At 41.3% G+C, this 27849-nt stretch overlaps 2 protein-coding genes across 3 annotated transcripts in view; both read left to right on the forward strand.

Moving 5' to 3' along the window:
- Positions 1-9087, forward strand: part of LOC134792590 (protein-tyrosine sulfotransferase) — a 46401-nt gene extending 37314 nt beyond the window's left edge. For both annotated transcript variants that reach the window (XM_063763821.1, XM_063763822.1), the window contains exon 5: positions 8800-9087. In XM_063763821.1, coding sequence (XP_063619891.1) covers positions 8800-9061 — 262 coding nt within the window. In that variant the 3' untranslated portion in view covers positions 9062-9087. The remainder of the gene's footprint in view (positions 1-8799) is intronic.
- Positions 9088-17263: 8176 nt separating this feature from the next.
- LOC134792591 (probable G-protein coupled receptor Mth-like 1) lies at positions 17264-27531 on the forward strand. The gene is made up of 4 exons (XM_063763823.1): positions 17264-18477; positions 19418-19496; positions 25691-26017; positions 26701-27531. The coding sequence occupies exons 1-4, from the start codon at positions 17463-17465 to the stop codon at positions 27071-27073; spliced, it is 1794 nt and encodes a 597-aa protein (XP_063619893.1). The 5' UTR covers positions 17264-17462; the 3' UTR covers positions 27074-27531.
- The last annotated feature ends 318 nt before the right edge of the window (positions 27532-27849 follow it).

Here is a 27849-nt window from a genome sequence, read left to right on the forward strand (position 1 = left end):
TAAAAAAAAAAAACGAATTGTGAAATTTTGACATTTATGAACAGACACTTTTACTTGATTTTTGAACGATTTTTTTAAATTGTGAACAATTTTGGTTTTGCATTCACTGTTATATTTTGGGTCAGAAAATTTAGTTCAATAAAGACAAGGAAATATACATACACAGATAAAAGGTAAAACATAGTAAAACACATTGATATAACATTGTTTAATATAATTGTCAGACTACAATAGTGTGAGTTGGATTTGTAAATCTTTTGCCATCATATTTGTTTATTTTTTGAGTTAAACTTATTATACAATGGCCACTTCTGTGCAATTTCACTCTTTGCTGCGCGATGAATTGATTTATGAAGTAAAGATCAGGTCAGAGACACCACACTCAACAGTTGAGGGTCTTAGGAAACAGTTGAGGAATTTGGTAGGTGAGTGTCGGCCAGATGAGATTTTGGATACAGATTTGAACCCGGAGTCAGAATTGAAAGTTATTTCTGATAAATTAAATGATTTGTCATCCTTAGTAGCTAAGTTTGTTCAGTCGAAGGATAGATACTCCGGGAACAGGTCGAAGGCTCTGGGTAGTCATTTGTACTTCAGGCTTCTGCGGGTTCAGGTGGATGAAGATCCGGGGAAGTTGGCTCAGAAGATTCAATTCACAAATAGGCTTGACGCTTTGTTAGCACAGTTGGACAGTATAGGGCAGGCAGGCAGCAGCTCTAGCGACAGTGTGGCAGCAGTGACTCAGGTTTCACAGGCAGTCCCTACTAGGGAGCTGCAAGTTCACTGCTCCGGAGACAAGAATGTGGCTAAATGGGGAGTCAAGTTTAATGGCAACACGGATCCGAGGTCTTTCCTAGAGCGTGTCGATGAACTCAAGTTGGCTTATGGTGTGTCAGATGTGGTTTTGTTTAACTCGGCAGCTCAATTGTTTGTTGATCAGGGTTTGCTTTGGTACAGAGGTATAAAGGAACAAGTTTCTTCTTGGAATGACTTAAAAACCATTTTATTAGATGAGTTTGAGCCTGCAAACTTTGATTTTCGCCTAAGGTGTGAGATTCTTGCAAGAACACAGGGTTTAGAAGAGCCAGTGCACATTTATTTTGCAATTATGTCTTGTCTTTTTGGTCGCTTGAAGAATCCATTGCCGGAGGAGGAAAAGTTGCAGATTTTGATGAATAACATTAGGCCTAGCTTCTCACAACAACTGGCATTAGTAAAGGTTGATTCTATAGCCGAGCTGAAGGATTGTTGTAGGAAATTAGAGCAGGCATCACAGCGTACGCAGTATTTTGTTGAGCCCAACAAGTCTAGTTCGGCTCACACACTTAGTAGTGATTTCGCATATAAAGCCAAGTCCAAACAGGTGAACGCAGTAGATGTTAGTAGTAGCAAGCGTTCACAAACATTTTGTAGGTCGCCAGCGCAAGCGAAATCGAGTGGGCAACAAAGTAACGCTGTTAGGAACGTTCAACGCTCGTCCACGCAATCCACACATGCACAGAACTCTGCCGCGGTTCCTACTTGCTATAAATGCGGTGGCACTGCGCATGATTTTAAGAGATGCAGGGCTAAACCATCTAAAGGCGAGATTATTTGTTATTCATGTGGTACAAAAGATCATATAGCGAGGAATTGTCCGAACCGGCAGTCACAGACAACGCAGACAGATCGTAAACGTCAAAGTCAAAGCGCGGAAATACGTTCCGTTTCACAGACAAAAAACGAATAGGGCCGAATTGTAGCAATATTTTTCCGGATAAATTGAGTGCTTCAATGAAAAAATTCTTAAGTTATAATTCGATTGCTACGATTCTCTTCGCACCTAGGGAAGGTGACATTCGGCCATATTTGAAACTTAAGGTGTGTAATTTTGACATTTACGGTTTGGCGGACTCAGGAGCCGCCGTTTCAATTTTAGGACGGCAGTCTTATAAAGATTTTATTAAGTTTGGATTTGAGCTCCAACGAATGGAGTCTAATACATGTAGCGTTGCAAATGGCGTCGTAGTCCAGTCACTGGGGTACATTTTTGTTCCGGTAACATTCAAAAATGTTACAAAGGTTATTCAGTTTTATGTTGTGCCCAGTATTGTCTCGGACGTTATTTTAGGCGTGGATTTCTGGCGCGCATTTAATTTAGCGCCAGAATTATTTGACAGCATCGACTACATAGAAAGACCAAACAATTATTTAAGTTTGTCCAGTATTTCAGTAAATCCGGTGAATACCATTCAGGCATACGACAATTTAACTTCAGCACAACAAGAACTAGCCGACTCAGTGGTAGGGAAGTTCAAGGATATCTCGTTCGAGGAAAAAGGATTAGGTAGGACGTCGTTAGTCGAACACGTAATTGACACTGGCGATGCCCAGCCTATTAGAACGCGACAGTATCCGCTCTCTCCTGAGAAGCGTGCAGCTTTAAGTTCCGAATTAGACCGGATGTTGAAGTTAGATGTTATTACTCCGTGCGAAAGTCCCTGGAACAACCCGGCACTTTTAGTGAAGAAGCCAAATGGGGACTGGCGGTTTTGCTTAGACTGTAGGAAACTAAATGCAGTATCAAAGGGCGACTCGTATTCCATGCCATACATTCCGCAAATTTTAGATAGCTTAAAGGAAGCACGGTACCTGTCGACCATTGATTTGAGCTCGTCGTTTTGGCAAATACCGCTAAATGAAAGTTCGCAGGAGAAAACTAGTTTCTGTGTCCCTGGTCGTGGGTTATTTAAATTTAAAGTCATGCCTTTTGGGTTGTGTGGCGCGAGTGCGCGACAACAACGGCTCATGGATAAACTCATTGACCACAACATAACCAGTGACATAGAGAATGGTATGGTGTTCTGTTACGTGGACGATATTGTCATATGTTCGTCAGATTTTCAGACACATCTGCTTCTTTTGAACCGTGTGTTGGAAAAGTTGAAAATGGCTAATTTAACGATAAATTTCGGCAAGTCAAAGTTCTTTAGACAGTCCATTAAGTACTTGGGTCATGTCGTTGATGAATTAGGTTTAAGAACTGACCCAGAGAAGGTTTCAGCCGTTTTGAACTTTCCCATACCCACGACTTCTCGTGAAGTAAAGACGTTTTTGGGCATGTGCTCTTGGCACCGTCGGTTTATAAGGAACTTCGCAAGTATAGCAGCGCCTTTAAATAAATTAACTTCAAAGGGGAAGAACGCCCCGGCTTTTCAATGGTCTGTTGAGGCCGATAACGCTTTCAACACCTTGAAGAATGCATTAGTGACAGCTCCGATTCTGGCGGTTCCAGACTTTAGCAAAGTTTTCTCGGTACACGCTGATGCATCTTCATATGGCGTAGGTGGCATGCTCTCACAGACTATTGATGGCCAGGAGCATCCTATTGCGTACGTTAGTCGTTCTCTGAACAAGTGTGAACGGAATTACAGCGCGACGGAAAGAGAGGCTCTTGCGGTTTTGTTTTCGGTTGAGAAGTTCCAAGCATATTTAGGCTCGCGTCGGTTTAAGGTGATTACGGATCACGCGTCACTAAAGTGGTTCATGAACCTGGAAAATCCATCGGGCAGGTTGGCACGTTGGGGTTGCAGACTGTCTCAATTTGATTTTGATATTGAGCACAGGAAGGGCTCCGACAATGTCGTACCTGATGCGCTGTCCAGGCTCATGAAGGTTGACGCCGTGGACCAAGTGAATCCTAACGACGTGACTGACGAATGGTATGACAGGACGTTTAAAGGTTGTGAAACTTTGCCGGCCAATTTCCCAAACTATAGTATTAGGGGAGGGAAATTGTACCGGTTGAGTAAAAACAAGTATAATCTTTTGCGAGAGTTTGACTGGAAAGAGGTAGTGCGCAAGGGTGATAGGAACGCTGTTTTACACGCGAATCATTGCGAACCAACCGCGGCACATTTTGGAGTATTTAAAACTCATAGGCGGTTGTCGTTGACATACTATTGGCCAGGGATGTATAAGGACGTTGTCGATTTCGTGAAGGCTTGCGATACCTGTGCAGCCTATAAGCATTCACAGAAAGCGACTCCAGGTCTAATGGGACAGCCAAAAGTATGTGATCGACCGATGTTAGCGTTAAGTATTGATTTGGTAGGTCCCCTTCCGCGCTCTCGTGCAGGATTTACGTTTTTGTTTGTGGTTACGTGTTGCTTTTCAAAGTATACGCTTCTTTTTCCGCTTCGCCGCGCAACCAGCGCGTTGGTGGCGAAGACTTTTGAGCACCATGTCATTTTGAAGCACGGTGTACCTGAAACCGTAATTACTGATAACGGAGTTCAGTTTACGGGATCGGAATTTAGACAGTTGATGAAGCGTTATAACGTACCTAAAGTTTTTTACGGACCTCGATATACTCCACAGGTAAACCTGGTTGAGCGATACAATAAAACGGTCATGACAGCTGTAGCTTCGTACGTAAAGGAGAACCATAGGACTTGGGACGAAAAATTGCACCAAATTCAGTTTGCAATAAACAGTGCAGTGAATGAAACCACAAATGAGTCTCCTTTCTTTTTAGTTCATGCTAGAGAGCCAGTTATCAATGGGTCGTTTTATAAGGACACAGATAGGGACTACGAGCCAGGTGTACCTAGGGAGGAATATGCGGGTAATTTCGGGATTTTAAAGGATATTTTTCATCAGGTTAGGTTACGTTTATTGAGAGCACACGAAACAAATGCTAGGAATTATAATTTGAGAAGACGTCCAGAACAATTTGCAGTAGGCGATTTAGTATGGAAACGTAATTATGTGCAGAGTGACGCACAGAATTTTAGGATGGCGAAACTCGCCCCGAAATATGTTAAGTGTAGAGTAAAGGCAGTGTTGTCGCCTTTAGTCTACGAGTTAGAAACTGAAAATGGTCATAGTATAGGATCATGGCACATTAAAGACCTGAAAGGGAAGGTAGCAGCTTCTGGTTTGGTGAACGGTGGACGTGCGGCTCGCGTACAGGGTACTGCTCGCCGCGCCACCATCGTTGACTGAACAGGGTGAACGGTGGACGTGCGGCCCGCGTACAGGGTACTGCTCGCCGCGCCGCCACCGTTGACTGAACAATAGAGCTCATACAGGTTTTTATGGTTGTAGTTTAGCAACAGTGTTAAATATTGCAAAGTCATATTTAATCACCAATTGTCAGAGACGTGGCGAACAGGTATAACTGTTTCACCACACAGTATGAACGTGGAAGGATGCTACGAACTGAAAGCGATGAATGTATGGAGCGGCGCAACCATAGCTCAATTAACGTCAAGAGCGTTGTCTTTAATGTGGGATTATTTTTTGCTGTCGTGCGAGGTCACGCAGAAATTTGGGTGTTATGGTGCTGATGGTTTTAGCCAATACGTGGCGGATTCCGTGCATGTGTGGATTGGCGTTGTTTTTTTGGTGTGAGAAGGAGAGGCTTTATTTTGTGAGGTATCGCAGGGCGCGCACTGCATACCGCGGACGTTGTTTTTCGATATGGTTATGTAGTCCGTTTATTTTTCTCTCAGCACACGTTCTCAGGCACATAACAAATAATTATAATTTAGCTAACTAGCGGTTAGTAATTTTGGATATTTTGAATTTAGTTTGGAATGCAAATTTCGTTATTTAGCTACTCTAGTTTATATTAGTAAACTTAGTAGTAGGAATTGTTTGATTTTAATTTTGCCCGGTCTAGCGGAGAAGATTTTGAGTATGCTGAACATCGGTCCTGGCAGTTGGTTTGGTTTTGCCAGCGCAACTGGGTAAAGTTGTGCTGGTAGAACCAAGGGATGGTTAACTGGTTAGTTGGATATTGCGGTGTGGATTTTTCCGGCTGGCGGATACCACATTTTTTTTGTATTTAGGTTGTGTGGGTTCGAGATAGAAAATTCAAAATTTATTAGTTTATTGGTTTTGGTATGTGGAGTTGTGTGGTTTACTTTGGCTTTTCTGTTGGATAGGGATCTCGTTCCTGCGACAATCACTTCGGTGGTGGTTTTTGTTTAGGGTTCTCCCATACTAAGTATGGTTGAGGTTGTTTTGTTTGTGTTTTTTTTTCGTTTCTTGTGACACATGATTTAGATTTAGATAGTCGCTGAGGACAGCGAGCGTTTTACCCTTGGTAAAACGCAACAGCGGGGAGAGGGGTATTGTGACACGGCACTTTGTATGGTTAGTTCAGTTTAACGTTTTTAGGATTGTCTCGAATATAGTGTAGTTTTGTTCTATGGCAAGGAAGTCTTTGATGTAGCAACAATATACATGACAGGCACTCTGCCAATAGGAAACAAATTGAAGCTGATGGTGTTGCTCCTTCAAATTAAATCCTAAATTTATGGAATAATATTAATAAATATTTAAATCAAAAACTTAATTTATAAATACAAAATAGGTTGAAATATATTCAAATAATTGAATATGATTTATTTCTTTGGGTTATACTTGAAATAAAATTATTCCATGAATTTCATTAGTTACTGTTATTTTGATTGTGTCATCCCAGGGACAGAATGGTTTGAGATCATTTCCTGGCTGGTTTTCGCCCTGGATGGGCATCTTTTATACATAGAACAGTGAAGCGAAGTACATCATGCTCTGTTAGCATCGATCAGAGGCTTGGTTATGCAGTAGCCGCTGCATCCATGAGCTAGGGAGCTCATGCTGTTGTTATTTTGCCACAAACAGTAAGTAGAATATGATAATATATGGATGTCCTCAGGTGCAACTCCTTGTTGAATCTTTGTTTGACCATTTCGCTTTGTTTCCAGTCTGCTGGTAAAACAATGTGGTGGGAGGGAGTATCACAGCTGTGAGATGAGTCCACTCTAGGAATTTCCAGCTGGTGAGAAACTTAGATCATATAATGTCTCTTAGGTTAGCAGAGCACATGCTACTAGTTATTAATCTTGAATTGTTTCTTTCAGCTGACTGGGGTTTTTCGTTTTTATGTTACTACGTATGTGAAATCAGTTCGCATATCAGAGTATGGAAGTCTGTCCATATTCCTAAAACTTCAAGTGTGTCTGGTGAGCAGTTCGCCATAAGAATTTCGCTCTTCTGCTGGATGGAGATGACGTCACTTTCAAACTGAGACCTTAGTCCGTCGGTGTTGCTCTGCGGTGTCGGGTCAGATTCCCGCTGCTGCAAATCGGCTCCGGCACAGCGGAGGATGACACGTCGGGCTTGAACTGGTGGAACAGTGTTATGAGGTTGGTGTACGCTTTCTTTCCGTCCTAGAAGCATTTCCAAATTTAAAGTTAAAGAATTTAGTAGAATCATATGTGATGGCAAATGATAATTTAGGGACTAACAAATTTAGATAGGTCTGCTTGTAAATCATTTTAGAACCATTTCTGGCACGACCCAGCTCTGTCGTCTGACATTATTAAAATAAGGTGCTTATGCTAGCTTAATGATTTACATGTAGAGTAACTGCCCGTGTTCGAATTAGTAATAAATGATGTGTCACAAAAACAAACTTTCATTCATGTCCTTTATTGCCCTGAATAGTTGATGGAAATAGGTTTAGCACCTGCTTGAGCTTTTGGTAAGATTTAGTTTTTATTTAATTTAGTAACTTTAATTGTCCGTGAGTTTCCTCAGGGAAAGCCCACAGCCGGGCTAGGAATATTTACGTGACAGGGACATCAAATTTACAAAAAGAAAGTGTTACATTTCACATGTAATATTTTTTTTACATATCATACGTTTAATTACATTCAAACACAATTATTATATTTTAGTCTCATGTAATTGTTGGATTTATCGATTTTGCTCGTTCAGTACAAATTGCGGATCGGTCGTGCGACAAATCCGACTTCTCATCTCTCAGAATACAATTACATACTTCAACGAAAATGTGTTAGTGTGCGTGTTGTGACACTTGTCACTCGTCCGTACACAAAAAGAGATCGAGGTTTGCAAGATTTGTCTTTGACGTGTGTCATTTTCTATGTATTTGTGTCGTCATTACAGATTGGATTTTGTATGTAAGTGTGTGAGAAGTGCGACTGTGTGCACCTTTCCCCCCGCGAAAAATGGCAGAAAGATTTGTACGGTGAGATATCGCTTGGGCCCCTCCCTTCCGATGTGTCGGAAGCCGGTGTTGCTCGAAGATTTCTGTAGATTTCTTTTAATATATGTTGTTTGTACTCCCTGCTCTTCTAGCGCTTCCCATAACGGCTTGTGGTGTATAGAGTCAAATGCCTTGGAATAATCAATGAATGCTATATATAATGTTTTTCTATATTCGATATGCTTTTCAATGAGTTGGGTAAGGGTAAAGATGTCGTCAATAGTGGAGTAGTTTCGCTGAAATCCTGCTTGTTCTCTTGGTTGGTGGCTATCAAGCACTTGTGATATTCTTTTCAGTAATACTGTACCAAATACCTTGTAAACAGTCTGTTGCAAGCTTATGGGTCTGTAATTTTCTATAGCAGTAGGGTCACCTTTTTTGTAGAGTAGAGTTATAATTGATGTTTCCCATTCTTTAGGAATTATTTTCTGTGTCATAATTTGATTAAAGAGTTTGGTCAAGACTGGTGTGAGTGGATCTATAATATAAAACAATAACTAACGGTAACTTATTTGCGTATTTTTGCATTCAATTAACTTTTTCACTTTCACTCCGCACAAAGAATTATGCTAATAAACGAAGACTGATAATTAAAAACCTTATTGGCACTGTTCTACTGATAAGGCAACATTGGATTGGATAAGCGTCCATATAACGCGTTCATAAACCAATTTCTTATAGTTTAAAAGTATAGATTCAAAGTACCCCATTTTTCCGGTGCCTACTTTTTTAAGAGTTATTGGTGTGTGTTACAGCGTGGAACGGTCGTCGGACCAAGTGGTGCGGCCCGTGAACCTGGACGCACTGGACAAGTGGGTGTCGGCCATCCCGGCGGACGTGCGCGCCGACATGGCGGAGCTGGCGCCCATGCTGTCGGTGCTGGGCTACAACCCGTGGGCCAACCCGCCCAAGTACGCCGAGCCCGAGCCGGGCCGCGCGCCGCCGCCGCCGCCGCCCGCCGCGCCCGCCGCCGCCGCCGCCGCGCAACACGACCCGCCCGCGCCGCAGCCGCCGTAGGGGACAATATATGGCCATGTACTTTATCTTGTCTTTTATTTATCAACAGTTTGACCTTGACAGGAATGACAAGTGCCTGACTGGTAGCGATTAGCGATAAATGAGCCAATCTGCGATAGGCCAAATACCTACGTAATAAGCCTTATTTACCATGGAAATATAATTATTTGGGAACTTTGGCCGTCACCGTCTATTTGATGGTGACTGTAGATAGGTACTCCGGTACTCGTAAGTATTATAGCTACACTTTTAACACGTTCACTGTCCCAACCTGAATTGTTAACCTTATGGCATTGTAAAAGAGGCTTGCCGTGACGTGACCCATATAGTATAAGGTTAATAATGTTAATATGGTATTACGGGGCTCGCGGACATTGAACGTGTTAAACAGCAGCGATGAATGGGGGGTTGACAGCCTACTCTGTTTACTAGCCTCTTTGAGCCTCTCATACAACACAGGCCACTAGGGCACAGCTCTCCTCACGGAATACGTACATGTTTGCCACGACACGACAGCCGTTCGATGCGTCATTGCAATAATTGGTATCAGATTGACTTTTGACCTACTCAGTATGGTCTAAGGTTGATACTCGTTGTTGATAGGTACTGTATTTTGCAATATTTTTTCAATGGTGCTCTTTATATTGTACATCACAAGGTTGCATTTTCTATGATAAAAATAGTTTTCAAAAGTGATGTTTCATTCAGTAAGCGATACGAGTTATTATACCTAACTCTAACTGGTCAAAGGCCTGGGATTAAGTTATTTATTGTGTGAAGCTTGTGGTTGGTGGTAGCAATACAAAATAAAATTGTTATTTGTTCTCGTCGTCGGCCGGGGATGGATTAATTCTGAATGTCCTGAAAGATCCTCCCACCGAGGACGTGGCCGAGCCTGCCATGTGTATACCCACTGTAGACTCGTATAGAGAAAGCGACAGAAATATAGGTCAAACCTAGATGTAGGTACCTACATTTATTTTTCTCCGGCTTTGCTATACATATTTCGATATTTTCGTTTACGATGTGAATTGTAGAGGCGTTGCCTGTACGTAATTGATTTTAAATACAGCATGTAAATGTTGTCATACATAGTAGGTAACACCTACCTAGTACCTACACAGTGTAACAGTCGCCATCAGATATATCGGAGCGGCCAGTGTCCACAATATCTGAACACGCACCCTTGACCTTGACAAAATTATTTATATTATATTATTTGTGAGCGCCTTGACCGCTTCGATATATCTGATGGCGACTGCACACACTTATACCCAAGTGCTAACTTATAAAAGAGATACTATACTATATAGCATACCCTATTGTTATATAGGCATAGGTATTAATTGGACGCATGAGTGCAACGCCTGATTAACAATCGGATCTGTGACTACAATAATTCGGCGTAAAATGCGCCAGTAATGGTATAATCGGTAATTCGTCGTGTCAACGCAGTTTTATCGCATATCGCACCGCCGCTACTTTACGCAGAGCTCGTAAAACCATGCGTCGGTGGACAAAGGCGTAAGCGCCGACATGTGCCCTGCGTGTTACACAACGCATTATGCGATCACTTTGATATCAGACCAGTTTCAATCTGATCTGCAATCACGTATATTGTTCTTACCAATACTGGTTCTATGTTTTGGACGAGCTCACTGAACAATGCACTATATGCATTGTGTACCTACGTAACGTATAAATTGGCTGCCCTATTTTCTCAAACTCGTAACTGTCACGGATGTAAATTTAAATTTAAATTTCGCCCGAATGATAAGTTCGTTTTCTTTTGCTATTAAATAACGCATACCTATAGGTATATGCGTGCGAGTTGCATTACCTAAGTAACGCCGATAGGTTTGTGGTTTGGTTATTGTACCTACTTGTAGTAGTTAAATTAAATACTGAAGGAACAAGAGTGTTTGTGATTGGCTACATAATCATAAGATAAAATACGGCATTGCGTCGTGTTAGCAGCGGCGGCGGCGGCGGCGGCGGAGGCGGCGGGCGCGGCCGGGCCGGTGATCGGTACTCGCGCTGAATGAGGATAAGTCCGAAATTAAGTGTTAAAACAACCATCATGTACTTATTTGTTAACTTTCGACTCTTCTAAACAAATAAAAAATCGCGTGCAATAAACAAGCTGCATTCTTCTATTAAAACGGTTTGTTTAACTCAGATACGGATGCTGTTAAGCAATAATGAGTCAACCCACATTAATTTTTCAATAAGATGTCAACTCAAAAAATTGACGCTTAAAGTTGACATTTTATTGCAAAATGGATGTGAGATGACTCATTTTTGCTAAACACCATCCTACAGCACCTTTGCAAGTACCTACCCTAACTGAAGTAACGACTATATAATTAGCACAGTAGCTTCAGAATGTAGACTTCCACTCTTCTAAACAAAATAAGTTACGTGCAGTAGGTAGCTATTTAAGGGTAAAAATAGGCATCTACATATATGTATAGCTCTTAAAAACGTTGTGCTAAATTAGGGTTGCCATAAGTGTGGGGACTCAGACCGGGACATTTAAAGAAAACCGGCCAAGTGCGAGTCGGACTTGCGTCGCGTTTAAAGGGTTACACAATTTATAACAATGTATTTTTTCATGTGAAACGTGAGTGAAATGTCTATAATTAAGTCCGACTCACGCTTGACTGCACTTTTCTAATAGGTTTTCCTATAGATAGGTAAATAACTATTTTGTGTTTTTTTTTTTTTCAAAATTTTAGCACAGTAGTTTCGGAGATAAATTTTCCATGTGTTTAAATGATTATTCATTGACCAGTCAAGCTACCATGTAGATTCAGGGGATTCAGGGTCAACCAGCAAAAAACGCGAGCGCAGCGAGCGCGAAATTTTTTTGACAAAATTGTGAAAGCGTGTTAAAAAGGCCGGGCCGGGCCTAAAAATCCGAATTTCCTCAGTGAGGCTAGCTTTCATGCGAGGTCGAAGCCGTGCTTCAGGATAAGCTCAGCTAGAGCATAGACGCCAACCAATGTCCATTGTATTAAAAAGCGAAACCGCAGGCCGAGCTTGGCGCAGCGAGGTCAAAGGCTAAGCTGAAGAAGAGGAAATTTGGAAGACAAACCAAAAATTTTGGTAAAATGTGAGGCTGAAGGTCGAGCTCAGAAATCTCCACATTACTTAGTCCGTGCCCGAAGCGTACTTATAACCAGCGCGGTGAGCTTTCATGCGAGGCAAAAGGCCAAGCTTCTGAAATCAAATTTTTATATTTGTTAAAAATTAAGCGACGCCGAAGGTCGATCTGTAAGAAAGCAGCGCTAGTGTTACTCAACAATAATATGTGTCATATGCAGGGTTGGGCAAAATACTGGCTTCCACGTATTTCAAATACAAATTACAAAATACATTTTTAAAAGTATTTGAAATACCAAATACAAATTACTTTGGTGACGGGTATTTGAAATACAAAATACAAATTACAGTGTTTAAAATAATGTATTTCAAATACAAAATACAAAATACCTTTCAATTTTTTTGTTTAATCATTTAGTTTTTTTTAACGAATATCCTTTCCTAAAAACTTATAGGGTCATTTCGCTAGTTTTCGTCCACTTGACGAAATTTGAATATAAACCTACATTGCTGCACAAATTTGGACTGATTTCAATCCTTAATGTCGAAACAATATATATATCTGTCTACATATCAAAATTATGGATAGACCAGGCTCCAATTTCACCACGGTGACAGGTGCGACAATTGTAAAACATCACTGTTGCTGACGTCACAGGCATCCATGGGCTACGGTTACCGCTTACCATCGGGCGGGCCGTATTCCTGTTTGCCACCATCATTGTATTATTTAAAAAAACTTTATTATATCGAAAAAAAACAGATATTTCTCTTGCTAAGTTTATGACAATTGTCACAAGAAACACTACAATTGTCACGAAATTCCGACATATAACTCATTACCTGTCAAGAATTACCAACAATTCTTCTCAATCTTGACAATTGTCAGAAACTTCGCAAAAGAAATATCTGTTTTTTTCCGATATAATAAAGTTTTTTTAAATAATACAATGATGGTGGCAAACAGGAATACGACCCGCCCGATGGTAAGCGGTAACCGTAGCCCATGGATGCCTGTGACGTCAGCAACAGTGATTTTACAATTGTCGCACCTGTCACCGTGGTGAAATTGGGGCCAGGACTGGTCCATAAATTCAAAGTCGCTCAGCGAGCTATGGAAAGGGCTATGCTCGGAGTCTCTCTGAGGGATCGTATTCGAAATGAAGTTATCCGTCAGAGAACTAAAGTCGTCGACATAGCCCACCGGATTAGCAAGCTGAAGTGGCAGTGGGCCGGTCATATTAGCCGTAGAACCGATAACCGTTGGGGTAGACGAGTTCTCGAGTGGAGACCGCGCATCGGCAAACGTAGCGTAGGACGCCCTAAGACTAGATGGAGCGATGACCTTCGCAAGGCGGCTGGCAAGAGCTGGTTCAGAGTTGCCGCAAATCGTGCTCAATGGCGTGCAATAGGAGAGGCCTATGTCCAGCTCCAGCAGTGGACGAGAGCAGGCTGATGATGATGATGATGATGATGATGATCATCATAAGCCATAAGACGTCCACTGCTGAACATAGGCCTTTCCCCTTGGACCTCCATACGTGCCGGTTGGAAGCGACCCGCATCCAGCGTCTTCCGGCGACCTTAACAAGATCGTCTGTCCATCTTGTGGGTGGACGTCCTACGCTGCGCTTGCTAGTCCGTGGTCTCCACTCGAGCACTTTTCGACCCCATCGGCCATCTTCTCTGCGTGCAATGTGGCCTGCCCATTGCCACTTCAGCTTGCTAATCCGGTGGGCTATGTCGGTTACTTTAGTTCGTCTACGGATCTCCTCATTTCTGATTCGATCACGTAGAGAAACTCCGAGCATAGCCCTCTCCATAGCTCGTTGAGCGACTTTGAGTTTTGAGATGAGGCCGATAGTGAAAGACCACGTTTCGGAGCCGTAAGTCATCACTGGTAACACACATTGATTAAAGACTTTCGTCTTGAGGCACTGAGGTATGTCGGACGAAAAGACATTACGTAGTTTCCCGAACGCTGCCCAACCGAGTTGGATTCGGCGGTTGACCTCTTTCTCGAAGTTGGACCTACCTAATTGGACTACTTGTCCTAGGTAGATGTACGAGTCAACAACTTCGAGTACAGAGACTGGGATGGGCACAACATTGGCATTTGACATAAGTTTCGTCTTGTCCATGTTCATTTTCAAGCCCACCCGTTGTGAAACTCGGTTGAGGTCATCGAGCATCATGCTGAGTTCCTCCATCGACTTTGCCATGACTACGATGATGATGATATCAAAATTATATTTCGCAAGTAGTAAATTAAAAATGAAATATATTATTTGCTAATCCGTCAAGTAGTCTAAAACTAGAGCATGGACGGAAACTACTGCAATGACCCTATACCCTGGCTGTTGACGAAAAGTTCCGCGCAGAATAGCTCGCGCATTGTATTTGCCCTCGTACAAGTCGTACATTATATTTAAATAAACGTTCCATTTTAGGATTATAGAATTTAATTAAATGTATTTTGTAGAAATGTATTTTGATGCTTGAAGTATTTGAAATACAAAATACAAAATACAAAATACATGTGAGTTCAGTATTTGAAATACCAAATACAAAATACTTTTCCAGGTAGTATTTGAAATACAAATACAAAATACAAAAATGTATTTCAAATACGTATTTCAAATACATGTAATTGAAATACTGCCCAACCCTGGTCATATGTAGGTACAAGAGTTAGGTACTCGGAGGGCCGAAGTTCCATTGACGAGGTTTTAGGCCCTTGGGAGCCTGAAATACGAGCTCTACATTACAGACTTTAAAAGGTATAAAATAACATAATTTACATAATCATCTAATTATTGTGTGTCTGAGAAACTGATATTGGACATTAGGTAAAAGTAGGTTCCATAATACATTTTTTTTTAATTTTGGCTATATGAAACGTAGAAATGTAGGTATATTATTATTTATCAAGTCCAGCCCCCTACTAAATAACTATTATTTTTAAACCGGGACAATTTTCTTATCGGCCGGGACGCCGGGACACCGTGCTTCAAACCGGGACATGTCCCGGCGTACCGGGACGTATGGCAACCCTATGCTAAATATTTGTTTTTTTTTGTCAACTGCACATTTAACAGGCATAAGGTCAGCTAGAGCAATTGCAAATCATACATATTATACCTACTCCATAAATACAACAAGTGAGTCTCGAGCTAGAGTCACTTTACGACTTTACTTTTTACACTTTAAAATCCATAAGCCCACAGCCCTTGTGGCCATAAATAAATGCGATTACTTATACCTGCCTATCTTGTATTTTCACGGCATTGTTTCTGATATAAAGAAAACGAGTGGTACTTATTAATATTCACCACCCTGTCCTTCCGAGGAAAGAACTACCTACATACCTACATATTATGTGTATATAGGATTAAGTATTGTGAGATTTGTGGTTTAAATTCCGGGAGAAGAATCCGGATTTGTGCATTGAAAACGGGATTATCTATTTGCCATATCTCTGGGTATACCTATAACTACTCCATATAACTAATAGTGGGAAACGTCCACAACATAAGTAGGTAATTAGTTAATTAGAATGCTTATACGAAAAGCCACATGAACGTTTATTTTGTTTTATTACACGACTGCCCAAAAAAAGAGTATTGTTTTTTATTTAAACTTTTATAATAAACATATACAATCCATGAGATTAGATTGTGTTTTGAATATCGGGTGGAAAACAAAACAACAACAAATACCCACGGAAATTTTAACGCCATCTACCGTTGAATAGTAACTTGGAGTAGACAGAGAGTTCGGAACCATTCTAACGTCACCTAACGCGTAACGTTAGCTAACGGAACCGAGTCTTTCGTGGCCGTGTCAATAGATGTCGCTAGCAGTCTCATATGCAAATATGCACGACCATAGACCTACCATCCGGTTGATCCGGTCGCGCTACGACATTCACTCCACGACAAGTCGTCCAACAGAAAACTTTGTGAAGTTGTGTTGTTCTTGTTATTTTTCTGTCGCACATCTTTTACACTATGTCTGGACGCCGTGTTTACAAATCAATGGGTAAGGTATTAGAAAAACTACAACCATAAAAATATTTTGAGAGTTCAGTCAATCACAACTTCCTTTCTTAATTAATGAGCCTTTTGTTTATTAGTTTTATTGGATAAAACCTTTTCTTATTGCATGATACCTATTAAAAACTCCCTATTATGCATGGTTCGATACGCACTTGGCCGGTTTTATTATTTCGCCTTTATAGGTTAGTACTTAGTTGAGTAGGTAGCTAGGTAGTACAACAGCCGAGTGTACAAATATGGATGCATACAACTAAAATAATTATGTCCCATAGTTCTTGCTGGTCTAAGAGCTAGCTACGGTAATAGGTTTGCAATTTATAGAGCAACGAAATCCCTCTAGTTACTATCATTATTTATTAATTCGGGCGCCTGGCAACTGTTCAGCGGTGGGTGTGGAATTAGTAAGTGCACAAGCCAATCATCCGTTTTTTTCATGCCACTGCGCCGCACCTGCGAGTAAAAAGACGGACAAGTGCACAAGCCAATCATCCGTTTTTTTCATTTTATCCCCCCCCTTTTATCACACCAAACTCAGAGCTCTATAAATTTTACACCTTCAATTTATTTGACACCTCTCACACCCACCGCTGAACAGCTGCCAGGCGCCCGAATTAATTGATAATGATAGTATGGCACACTAACTAGAGGGTTTTCGTTGCTCTATAAATTGCAAACCTATTTCCGTAGCTAGCTCTTCGTCTATAAGAGTTATTGGGACATAATATGTATTTTTGAGTATGATGATGATGAGTGCACCCATATTTTTACACTTCTTATTGTAACTCCCAAGTTCTCATTATAACATTTATAACTTATGACATGACATGATGTACCTATGATGGATGTAGTGTTTTGTTTTGATTATGACATTTATGACGCGGTCGGGTGTCCCGCACCCGCAGGTAGATATTGTTGTATTGTAATCACGTACGCGGCGGGGTGGAGGGGGGTACGGCCGGGGGCGATGAGTCGAGCGGAGTGGCCGCGAGCCGAGCTTGCAATTGCAACCGACCGACTCGACCCGACCGACCGTCAGTGTCAACCGCGCGCTCGAGGCGGGAGTACGTGTCCATGCCGAGCCGAGCCCCACTACACGTGCTACTGCGATCGACTTCCGAACATGTTACTGCATCCACCGTTGAAATATTATGACCGTTCTGTTACCGACTATCGTGCTCTTCTCTGGATTGACATAGTGTGAAACCTAGTGCTAGGATGATAATGTGCCAGTGTGTGCGATGCGCGTGCGACTCGATCCCGCGATAACCACCATGCTGTCGCTGCTGGCGGCAGCGTTGCTGGCGGTGGCGGGCGCCGACGGCGTGCGACCGGCGCCCGTGGCCGTGCCGCGGTGCTGCACGGCCGGGCGCACGCTGGCGGCCGACGCGCTGCAGGCGTCCGTCCTCACGCGCGCCGCCGCCGCCGCCTCCTGCGTCGAGGACGCCGAGGCCCGGCCCTGGGCGCCCCGTGTGTACGCGCCCGCGCGCAACTCCTTCCTCAAGCCGGGGCAGCTGCCGCCGCACTGGCGGCTGGCGGATGGCGCGCTGCCGGCCTGTGCCGACCTACGCGTGCTGCCCGCCGACGCGGCGCCGTACGCGCTGCTCGCCAACAACGGCTCCATCATGCTGCGGAGTCCGCCGCGCGTGCTGCCGACGACGCGGTACTGCGCCGACCACGCGGCCGCTCTCGTGTGCCTGGAGGACGACGATCGGCCGCCGTCCAAGTGTTGCGGGACCGGGAAAGTGTACGACGGCGCCGGCTGCGTGCCGGATGACGTTCGGGCGGCAGCAGCGTGGCAGGAGCTGAGGACGTTCGCCGGCGAAGCGGACGTGAGCATCGGCTGGCCGGCATGCCCGCCGGGGATGCAGTACTCGGTGTCGGGGGAGTTGGCGAAGGCGACTCTGGAAGGCAACGGGTCACTGCGACTGGCGAGCGGTTTGCTGGTGGCGGGCGGCGCGTGGTGCGCGGAGGCGGTAGAGGGTTCGTCGGGCGCGCGCGTACTGGCGTGCGCGGCGGAGGCGCAGGAGAGCCCGCGCTCGCCACGGCACCTGCTGTACGGGTGCGGGCTTGCGGTGGGCGCGGCGTTCCTGGCGGCGACGCTGGCCGCCGGCTGCGCCCTGCCGGCGGCGCACCACGCGTTGCACTGGCGCTGCCAGACGCAGTACGTGGCGTCGCTGATGTTGGCCGATATCTTGCTGGCGGGCACGCAGCTCGCCGCCGACCAGGTGCCGCCCACGCTGTGCCGAGCACTAGGTGAGTCTCTCAACTCAATCCTCAATTTCTAGATACACTACACTGCTAGGGCGCTAGGGTATATATTTAAATATAGATAAAGCGTTTCCACCTGCATGTCTCTTTTTACATCCGCGCGGACATGCTGAATCCACAATTCTAAATCCACCGTAGGTATTAGGTGCATCCCGTCCTGTTGGTTGTCTGCACGGTGCACCTGCAGGTGGTCAACTCGAACATTTAAACTTTCTAACATGAATGTACCTAAGCTACCTAAGCTAAGTTCTATCGAGACTAATATCTAAGATTTCCAAACTTAGGGTAAATAGGTATCTGGATTTAAAATTGTAAATACAGTGTACCTAAACTTCATCACGAAACTCGATATGCGCCTGGCAACAAAATTACTTTTAACGTAGAAGCTGGATGATACTATTGATACTGGTTATCTTTCCAACTTTTATCGTTACTCGATATACCTACTAGGTATACCTAGTCACTGTTCCTAGACTACGGACAACAAAATTTGCAGCTTTTTGGGATTCCTAAAATTGGAGATTATTTATTACTGGGGTAACTTCTCAAAATTCTCTGTTACCGCTACCCAAAGTTTGTCTGGAAGAGATCGCTCTTTAGTTTTATCTTTTACTGATGTGGTGATGTGTGTCAATAAAGAGTATGTATGTATGTATGTCACTTTATTGCACATAAACAGGTTTACATAAAACGGACAAAAACAAAACAACAATAAAAATGTTATGTACAAAGGCGAACTTATCCCTAAAAGGGATCTCTTCCAGCTAACCTTTCAGAAAATGCGAAAGGATCAAATACTAACAGGTGAAAGAGAATTTAATATGGACAAATAGCAATATAAAGAGTATTGTAGGTATCTGATCTATCCATCTACAGTGTACATGTGTGGGGCTGGAACATAACGGTGTGTGTGTGTTGTCGGCAGCGGTGTGCATGCACTTCCTGTTCCTGGCGGCCTTCTTCTGGCTCAACACCATGTGCTTCAACATCTGGTGGACCTTCCGGTGAGTACCTACTGCCCATCTTCTTGGCCGTTGCCCGGACCCGAACCCTTCCTAACATCATCCTAGCCTTTCTGACAAATGAACATAAACTGAAGAACAGATAATATGTAGTTTGATCTTAGGGTTAATAAATCCTTAACCGTCAGAAACAATAGATACCAATTAATAGATTTAATAGTTTAAAAACCTCTCATAAAAATAAAATTATAGGGCCGCTTACTGATGCGGTGATGCCGAATTAAAAACCATAACACCTGGCTAAATAGTGGCTGTTTAAGAACCGTCGCCGATATGTCATCCGTTCCAGAAATCAGTTACAAAAAACTGCAACGAAATCGCTGTAACTATTTATTCGATGTGTTGCTGTAGACTTGTAGAGTTTAGACTGTAACATGAGATGCGACGATGTTCTCGGTGCAGCTGCAGCACATCTCGTAGTGATTAAGCCCCTTCGTCGACTAAACTACCAGCACCATTATTGTTAGGCCGGTACCGGTATACAAGGGAATGCTCCCGGGAATTCCCGGTTTTCAAATTCCCGGGAATTTGATAGTATCGAAAGAACCGGTACTGAAGACTGTACCGGTACTTCCCGGCTCTCATCACTCATCAGTATGCGTATTTATTCGCATTTTAATAGTAGTAATGTTTTAGTACTTTAGCTCCGGACATTAAATAACATTTAATAATGGTGCTATGAAACGGGGGACCCAAATAACCTGACAAACTAACCTAGCAAAGTAGGCATTCCAATCGATATTACGAATAATGGTAAATTGTAAAAAATTACCCAATTTTCTATTTCAATTTGTTTTTATCTGATCTGAAGCATGGTTCAGTACGAGTAGGTAGGTACCTACTTTTATTCCGGTTGCATAAAGAACTATGATATTAGTAATCCATGTATACATGTTTGTGTCGTATCGTATGTCCCAATGGAGCCTTAAAGCTAATAAATTACAACTATTGAGATGAATTAGGTGTTTATCTATAAATTTTAACCCGGGTGACTTAGCTTAGACTAGAAAAAAAATTTCAAAATCGCTCTCCTTCTTGATGCGACTGGCAAATCATATTACTTTTAAGCAACCAGGTTTTTTAACCTAATTAGATCCCGCTGAATCCGAATTTGCCGGTTGCTTGATCGAATTCTTGGCCGGAAGTGAGATATTTGATATTAAAGGTCCCTTTTTTAGTTTTTCGTAAATAAATCTTTAACGGTGGCGCATAGCAAAAATGTTCTATTACATAAGTAATCTGCATAAAATTGCCTACAAGAAAGATTCAGTACAATTTTTCGCTAGGATCAATATTCAAAGAGATATTAACGCGGGAAATTTAATTATAATCACTTCTAAGGTCCCTTTTTTTAGTTTTTCGTAAATAACTCTTAAACGGTGGCCAATATCAAAAAATGTTGTTAAAAGATAATAATCTACACAAAATTATGTACCAAAAAGATTCAGTACAGTTTTCACAGAGATCAATATTAAAAAAATAATAAAGAGGGAAAGTTAATTATAATAAATTCTAAGTTTCCTTGTTTTTATTTATTCGTTAATAATTTAAAAAGTATGACTCATAGCAAAAAATATCTTATACATAAATAATAAACATAACATTTTCTACAAGAAACACGTAGAACACTTTTCGCTAGGATCAATATTTAAAAAGACAAAGCAGCGGATAAGTTAATTATAATCAATTTTAAAATCCCTTTTTAGTTTTTTGTAAATAACTCTTAAACGGTGTCCCATAGCAAAATAGGTTTTTAAGAATAAATTATCTACATAAAATTTCCTCCAAAAAACCTCCTGAATACTTTTCTCTAGGATCAATATTTAAAGCGATATTAAAGGAAGAAAGTTAATTACAATCAGTTCACATTTTTTTAGTTTTTCGTAAATAACTCGTTAACGGTGGACCGTTGCAAAACAATATTATACATTAATATTAAACATAAAATTGTCCACAATAAAGGTTCTGTACACTTTTTTGCTACGATCAATATTTAAAGAGGTATTAAAGTGGGTAAGTTAATTATAATCAATTTCCAGGTCCCTATTTTTAGGTTTTCGTAAATGACTCGTAAAATAAGGCTCATAGCAAAATAAGTTCTTAATGTTCTTGTAAATAAATAATCGGCATAAAATTTTCTACAAAAACATATTGAACACTTTTCTCTAGGATCAATATTGAAACGATATTAAAGGAAGAAAGTTCATTACAATCAATTCACAAATCACATTTTTTTAGTTTTTCGTATTTAATTTGTAAAGTATGACCCATAGCAAATAAAAACATCAAACATCAACATTTATTCAGCAAATAGGCCACAAGGGCACTTTTACACGTCAACATTGAATTTACATACAAGCAAAAATAATAACATCAACAATTTTATAAAATAAAACTAACAACAACAAATCTGATACATAAATAATTTACATTTAATTTCCTATAAGACACATGTGGAACACTTTTCGCTAGGATCCATATTTATAAAGCTATTAAAGGGGGAAAGTTAAATAATGTGTAGAATTGATTATAATTAACTTACCCCCTTTAAAACCTCATTAAATATTGATCGTAGCGAAAAAGTGTACAGAACCTTTTTTGTGGACAATTCTATGTTTAATATTTATGTATAATATTGTTTTGCAACGGGCCACCGTTTACGAGTTATTTACGAAAAACTAAAAAAAAGTGACCTGTGAACTGATTGTAATTAACTTTCTTCCTTTAATATCGCTTTAAATATTGATCCTAGAAAAAAGTATTCAGGAGGTTTTTTGGAGGAAGTTTTATGTAGATATTTTTTTCTTAAAAAGAAAAACCTATTTTGCTATGGGACACCGTTTACGAGTTATTTACAAAAAACTAAAAAGGGATTTTAAAATTGATTATAATTAACTTATCCGCTGCTTTGTCTTTTTAAATATTGATCCTAGCGAAAAGTGTTCTACGTGTTTCTTGTAGAAAATTTTATGTTTATTATTTATGTATAAGATTTTTTTTGCTATGAGTCATACTTTTCAAATTATTAACGAATAAGTAAAAACAAGGAAACTTAGAATTTATTATAATTAACTTTCCCTATTTATTATCTTTTTAAATATTGATCCCTGCGAAAACTGTACTGAATCTTTTTTGTACAAAATTTTGTGTAGATTATTATTTATTATCGTTTTTACAACATTTTTTGATATTGGCCATCGTTTACGAGTTATTTACGAAAAACTAAAAAAAGGGACCTTAGAAGTGATTATAATTAAATTTCCCGCGTTCATATCTCTTTGAATATTGATCCCAGCGAAAAATTGTACTGAATCTTTCTTGTAGACAATTTTATGCAGATTACTTATGTAATAGAATATTTTTAGATATGCGCCGCCGTTTAAGAGTTATTTACGAAAAACTAAAAAAGGGACTTTTAATGTCAAATATCTCACTTCCGGCCAAGATTTCGATCGAGCAACCGGCAAATTCGGATTCAGCGGGGTTTAATTAGGTTAAAAAACCCGGTTGCCAAAAAGTAATATGCTTTGCCAGTCGAAATCGATTTTATGAAAAATATGACCAGTCTATATATCTTTAAGTTGTTTAGTTTTTAAATCTTAAGTAGTTTTTTAGTATTATAGTCGAATATTCTTCTTCTAGGAAGTTGGTATTATACATATATGAAAATATTCCGTTCTCGGGTTGAATTTTTAACTTCTGTATGCCCTGCCGTGCTGAGTGCATCGACTACGGCCGTGTGCGGAGGCGGAGGCAAAGTGTGCCGGTTAATTTCGTAAAATAGGTTGGACGCTAATTAAAGTTTTTGTTTTATATAAAAAAGTAATTTATTAATACTTAAGTATGCAATTATTTAAATGAGAGTTAGTCATTCATAAAGATTGTACGCTAACATAAACAATACCTTAAAATTCTCATAAGATGCCTTGAGAACCAGCAAGAACCAAGAATCCCGCTTCCGGCCATGCCCAGAACCGGGAAATGAAATTCTTGGTACCGGGACTGGTACTCCATGCCCTATTATACAACACTTACACACAACATCCGCGCAAAAATGACTTGCACACATTAAGTTATAACAATTAACAACCCTAGTTAGGCCGGAGTTACATTTGATAGGGATCCATACATTATTAAAACCTAAGCAACGAAATCCTCAGGCATAGAAAGTACCTATAGAAACACAGCCGATAATTGCACAAGTTGCCAAAACCGTTCCAAGCAGGCCTGTAACCCGCCGTCGCCACACATTCGTATATTAGGTATATGTATACCACTCACGACTCACGACTCCAATTCTCGTTTGATTGATCGTAATTGTATCGGCGGAATAGACGGCTATTAACACTGACCTTTTAAGAGTTTTAAGCAGCAGTCACGGAGAGACAGCTATGTTGATGGATGTTGTCATGTCATTCCGGACAGGAAGGGTTCACGTGTTACCACTATTTAGTGGTTAAGTTAGGCCTCTTAGCCTCTCTCGCATAGGACTATACAGCCACGAACGCAATTGTCGTAACCAGGATGCTGCTTAAAACATCTGACACAGATGAAAAGCCTATTATTATTATTAGGCCTCTTAGAGAATCGAGAAAGTTATCTTTCTCACTACTACATACAGAAACTTTGTTTTAACTCACAACACTTAGTTCCATCCATCAAGGTGAAAAATCCATCAACGAGGAATTTATTTGCGATATTGGTCATTAACTCATTATTCATCGTGGAATGCGTTATTTATGACCTTTGCTTCTATGAATTACTAATGGCTTATTTATTGATCTTATAGATAGGCGGGCTAGGTATAAAGGCTGGTACATTTTTAAGGACATGCCCCAGTGTCCTTAAAAATTGAATGTATATTTCATTTACTACACAAGAATATTCAGATTCAGATTCAGATTCAGAGCGTTTAATACGGTAAAAACATACATGTCAAAAACATAAAAATAAAATCACATACACACCTAAAACTAATTAAATTATTATAATCTTTATTTATTTTCCTTCATAAGTTAGGCTCTTTATAACATGAATATAACAGTAAAATACAAAAATACATTATAAAAAACTTAACCTAGGGTGCCGCCAGCAGCGGGGCAGGGCTCAAGCTACCGGCGGTCAGGGCCGCAGAGAGAGGAACCGGCGGACTATCCGGACTAAAATTATTGTTAATTATAATTATTAAGCTTATCAATATTGTTGCCCGGCTAATACCTAAACATGTAGTATTGTATAGGTAGGTGCGATTTTGGACTGTCAAAGGTATATAATTTTGACCTAATATGTATTACACAGGAGATATCATCAAACGAATTCAAGTATGTCAACGGTCAATAGAAAGAAGTGTCCTTAACATAAAGTTATCAAACAGAGTTAGAAACACAGAGATAAGAAGAAGAACAAGATTTATAGATGCAGTAATACATATATTGAAACAAAAATACAATTGGGCCGGGCACATAGCCAGGATGAAAAACAACAGATGGACAAAAATAGCAACAAATTGGAATCCAAAAATTGGTAAAAGAAAAAAGGGCAAACCAAAAACAAGATGGGAAAAAGACCTAATAGAAACAATAGGAAAAGACTGGAAAGAAATGGCAATAGATAGACAAGAATGGAAGAAAATGTTGGACAAATACTTAAAAATATTAGAAAAAGGCGATTCGGAAGAGGCCTAGGTCAAAAAGACCTTACGAACATGCATATAGAAATATACATACATAAAATTATAATTGTTAAATGAAATGTTAACAGTTCGTATAAGAAAGGCTTTAATAATAATAATAATGTATTATATAAAAATTTGCAAGGAGCATAGAGAGCTAGGCTATCTACCTACTAGGCATGTATACTCAAGACCTCATAAGTTAGTTAAAACTAATTTTTTTGGGTTTCGGCTTTCCCGCATCCTTAAGGTTCCGTCACACAGATGCGTTTTCCTTGCGGAAAACGCGCCTGTGTGACGAAGCCTTTATTGCGGGTCAAGAGTAGGTACTTACATGTTCAACTCTCAGTAGGGGTTTACGTGCCACGGGCAGGATTTGGCCCGAGGGCCGTAGTTTGGAGATCACTGCTTTATACACCTCACCATTTACCGAATCAACAAACAAATTAGGTTAGCACACTAACAATTTTCTCACCTGTCGATTCTGACGGTCTCATTTCCTTAGGGACTTCCGTCCGACGAGTCTCGAGCGCGGGCAGGAGTCGTGGCGCCTTCGCGTGTACACGGTGTACGCGTGGGGCGGCCCGCTCTGCATCGCCGGCATCGCGGCGCTGCTCGACGCCCTTCCCCCGCCCCCCGAGGGCCCTGACCTCCTCCGCCCGAGGTTCGGCGACCAGCGCTGTTGGTTCTACGGCGACGCGGAGATTCTGGTGTACTTCTTCGGGCCGGTGGGCGTGCTGCTGCTGGTCAACCTGGCGCTGTTCGTGTCCACCACCAGGCAGCTCACCTGTGGCCTCTGGCGACGCGACGAAGTCAAATCGACGAGCGAACGGTGAGTCTCTCTGAGTGTGTTATAACTAATTGTTCCTCCCTGATACATGGTGCGCGCACTTGCATGCAAGTTTCGTTACAGTGCCAAATAAATAATTCAATCGACAAATAAAATTCTGCAACGTGATGCAATTAGTTTGAATTCTAGCGCCTTAGCAATAAATAAACCTTTATTGAAATTCTAATAATTAACTCTTTATCGATAGTCACTGCTGACGATAGTTAATTAAGATAACTTCCGCATACTGTGCTTTGAATAGGTTACTTTATAGTTGAATAACTGACCCACATTTTGCTACGCGAGTATTTTTTTCATACCGTTCATGAGTTTGGAAATGCTTTTCTACAAGATAGTAATCTTAATGTATAATATCTGGGAGAACGAGCTTTTCTCGGAAAACATATAAATGCCTATTCAAAAGTTCGCGTTTTCACAGAGATAATTAAGACCTAGCTAGATCGATTTTTCGGCCCTATATAGCAAATTTCATCGAAATCGTTAGAGCCGTTTCCGAGATCCTCGAAATATATATATATATATATATATATATATTTCGAGGATATATATATATATATATATATAGGTACATATATACAAATAAATATACAAGAATTGCTCGTTTAAAGGTATTAGATTAGATTAGATAGATTTATAAAAAAGCTAACCAGTATAATGTTGTATAGGGCCGCTCTGGGGCGCGTATGCGCCAAGCTGGTGGTGGTGATGGGCGTGACGTGGGGTGCCGACGTGGTGTCGTGGGTGGCGGGCGGGCCCGAGTACGTGTGGTACGGCACGGACCTACTGAACGCGCTGCAGGGCGTGCTAATCTTCCTGGTGGTGGGCGCGCAGCCGGCCGCGCTGGCGGCGCTGCGCGACGCGCTGGCGCGCTGCTGCCGCGCGCCCTCGCCGCCCGCGCGTCGCCGCCCCGACCGCGCCACGCACTCCTCCACGCACCTGCCGTCCTGCGGCGAGTCGCTCACCAACACCACGGCCGCGCCGCCCTCCAGCGCTGCTCCCGCGGCGCCCGCCAAGGTCCCCATGGAGACCGTCTGTTGAGCGCCAATAAACCCACGCATGTGTATTTACAAGACATTTGCACGCGTCATCTCTGTGCTATATTTCTACCCGCGTGGATATAAGTGGTAACTAGTGACAACCAAATGACAAATGCGCGAATCTGTGTTTCGTTTCACGCGCGTATGACACTAGTGACGTGACAGTGTGCGCTGTGACGAACGCCAAGTGAAGGCGACAACCGAGCTTTAATGTACTTCCTCTTGTACTCGATATTTATTGTATTCTACAGTATTATTTTTGTATTTTTGTTAACGATTACGATTTGTATGTTGTATGATCCTGTATCGTGCCCGTAGCCCGGCCGGTGTTGTAAATGTTATGTTCGTTTGTAAATATTAAAATTGAATGTCTACTTCGTCCCGCGGAAGTAGTGTTTGATGTCGTTGGTAAATCTTGCCCCGATCGATTGACTGTTATATAATAAATATTAAAACAAATATTTTACTAGTACTTATTTCTCATGAAATTTCCAGATGAAAGTAGTGCATAATTATTTTCCATCGTATTTTCACGGAAACTTAAGACTGTGTCTTGCTATTTCAGTCAGTCTCGGTACAAAAAGTACTGAGGTTGACTGAAGTAGCATGCTGACAAATACGAACGATTAAGAGAAAATACGACGGAAAACAATAATGCACTACATCTGTACGCTACACTATTATATTCCTCTTTTTAATTTAACTAACCTGGAATACAAACCTATACAACATCGATTTTGATACTCATGCATCACATCATCACTCAACATCACTGGT

This window comes from Cydia splendana, chromosome 8, assembly GCF_910591565.1.
Source record: "Cydia splendana chromosome 8, ilCydSple1.2, whole genome shotgun sequence".
In the NCBI taxonomy this organism is placed as follows: Eukaryota; Metazoa; Arthropoda; class Insecta; order Lepidoptera; family Tortricidae; genus Cydia; species Cydia splendana.

Coding starts and splice junctions, on each gene's coding strand:
- LOC134792591 (XM_063763823.1), top strand. CDS start 17,463: ATGCGCGTGCGACTCGATCCCGCGATAACCACCATGCTGTCGCTGCTG. Junction 18,478..19,417: donor CACGCTGTGCCGAGCACTAG/GTGAGTCTCTCA, acceptor TGTTGTCGGCAG/CGGTGTGCATGCACTTCCTG. Junction 26,018..26,700: donor GTCAAATCGACGAGCGAACG/GTGAGTCTCTCT, acceptor AATGTTGTATAG/GGCCGCTCTGGGGCGCGTAT.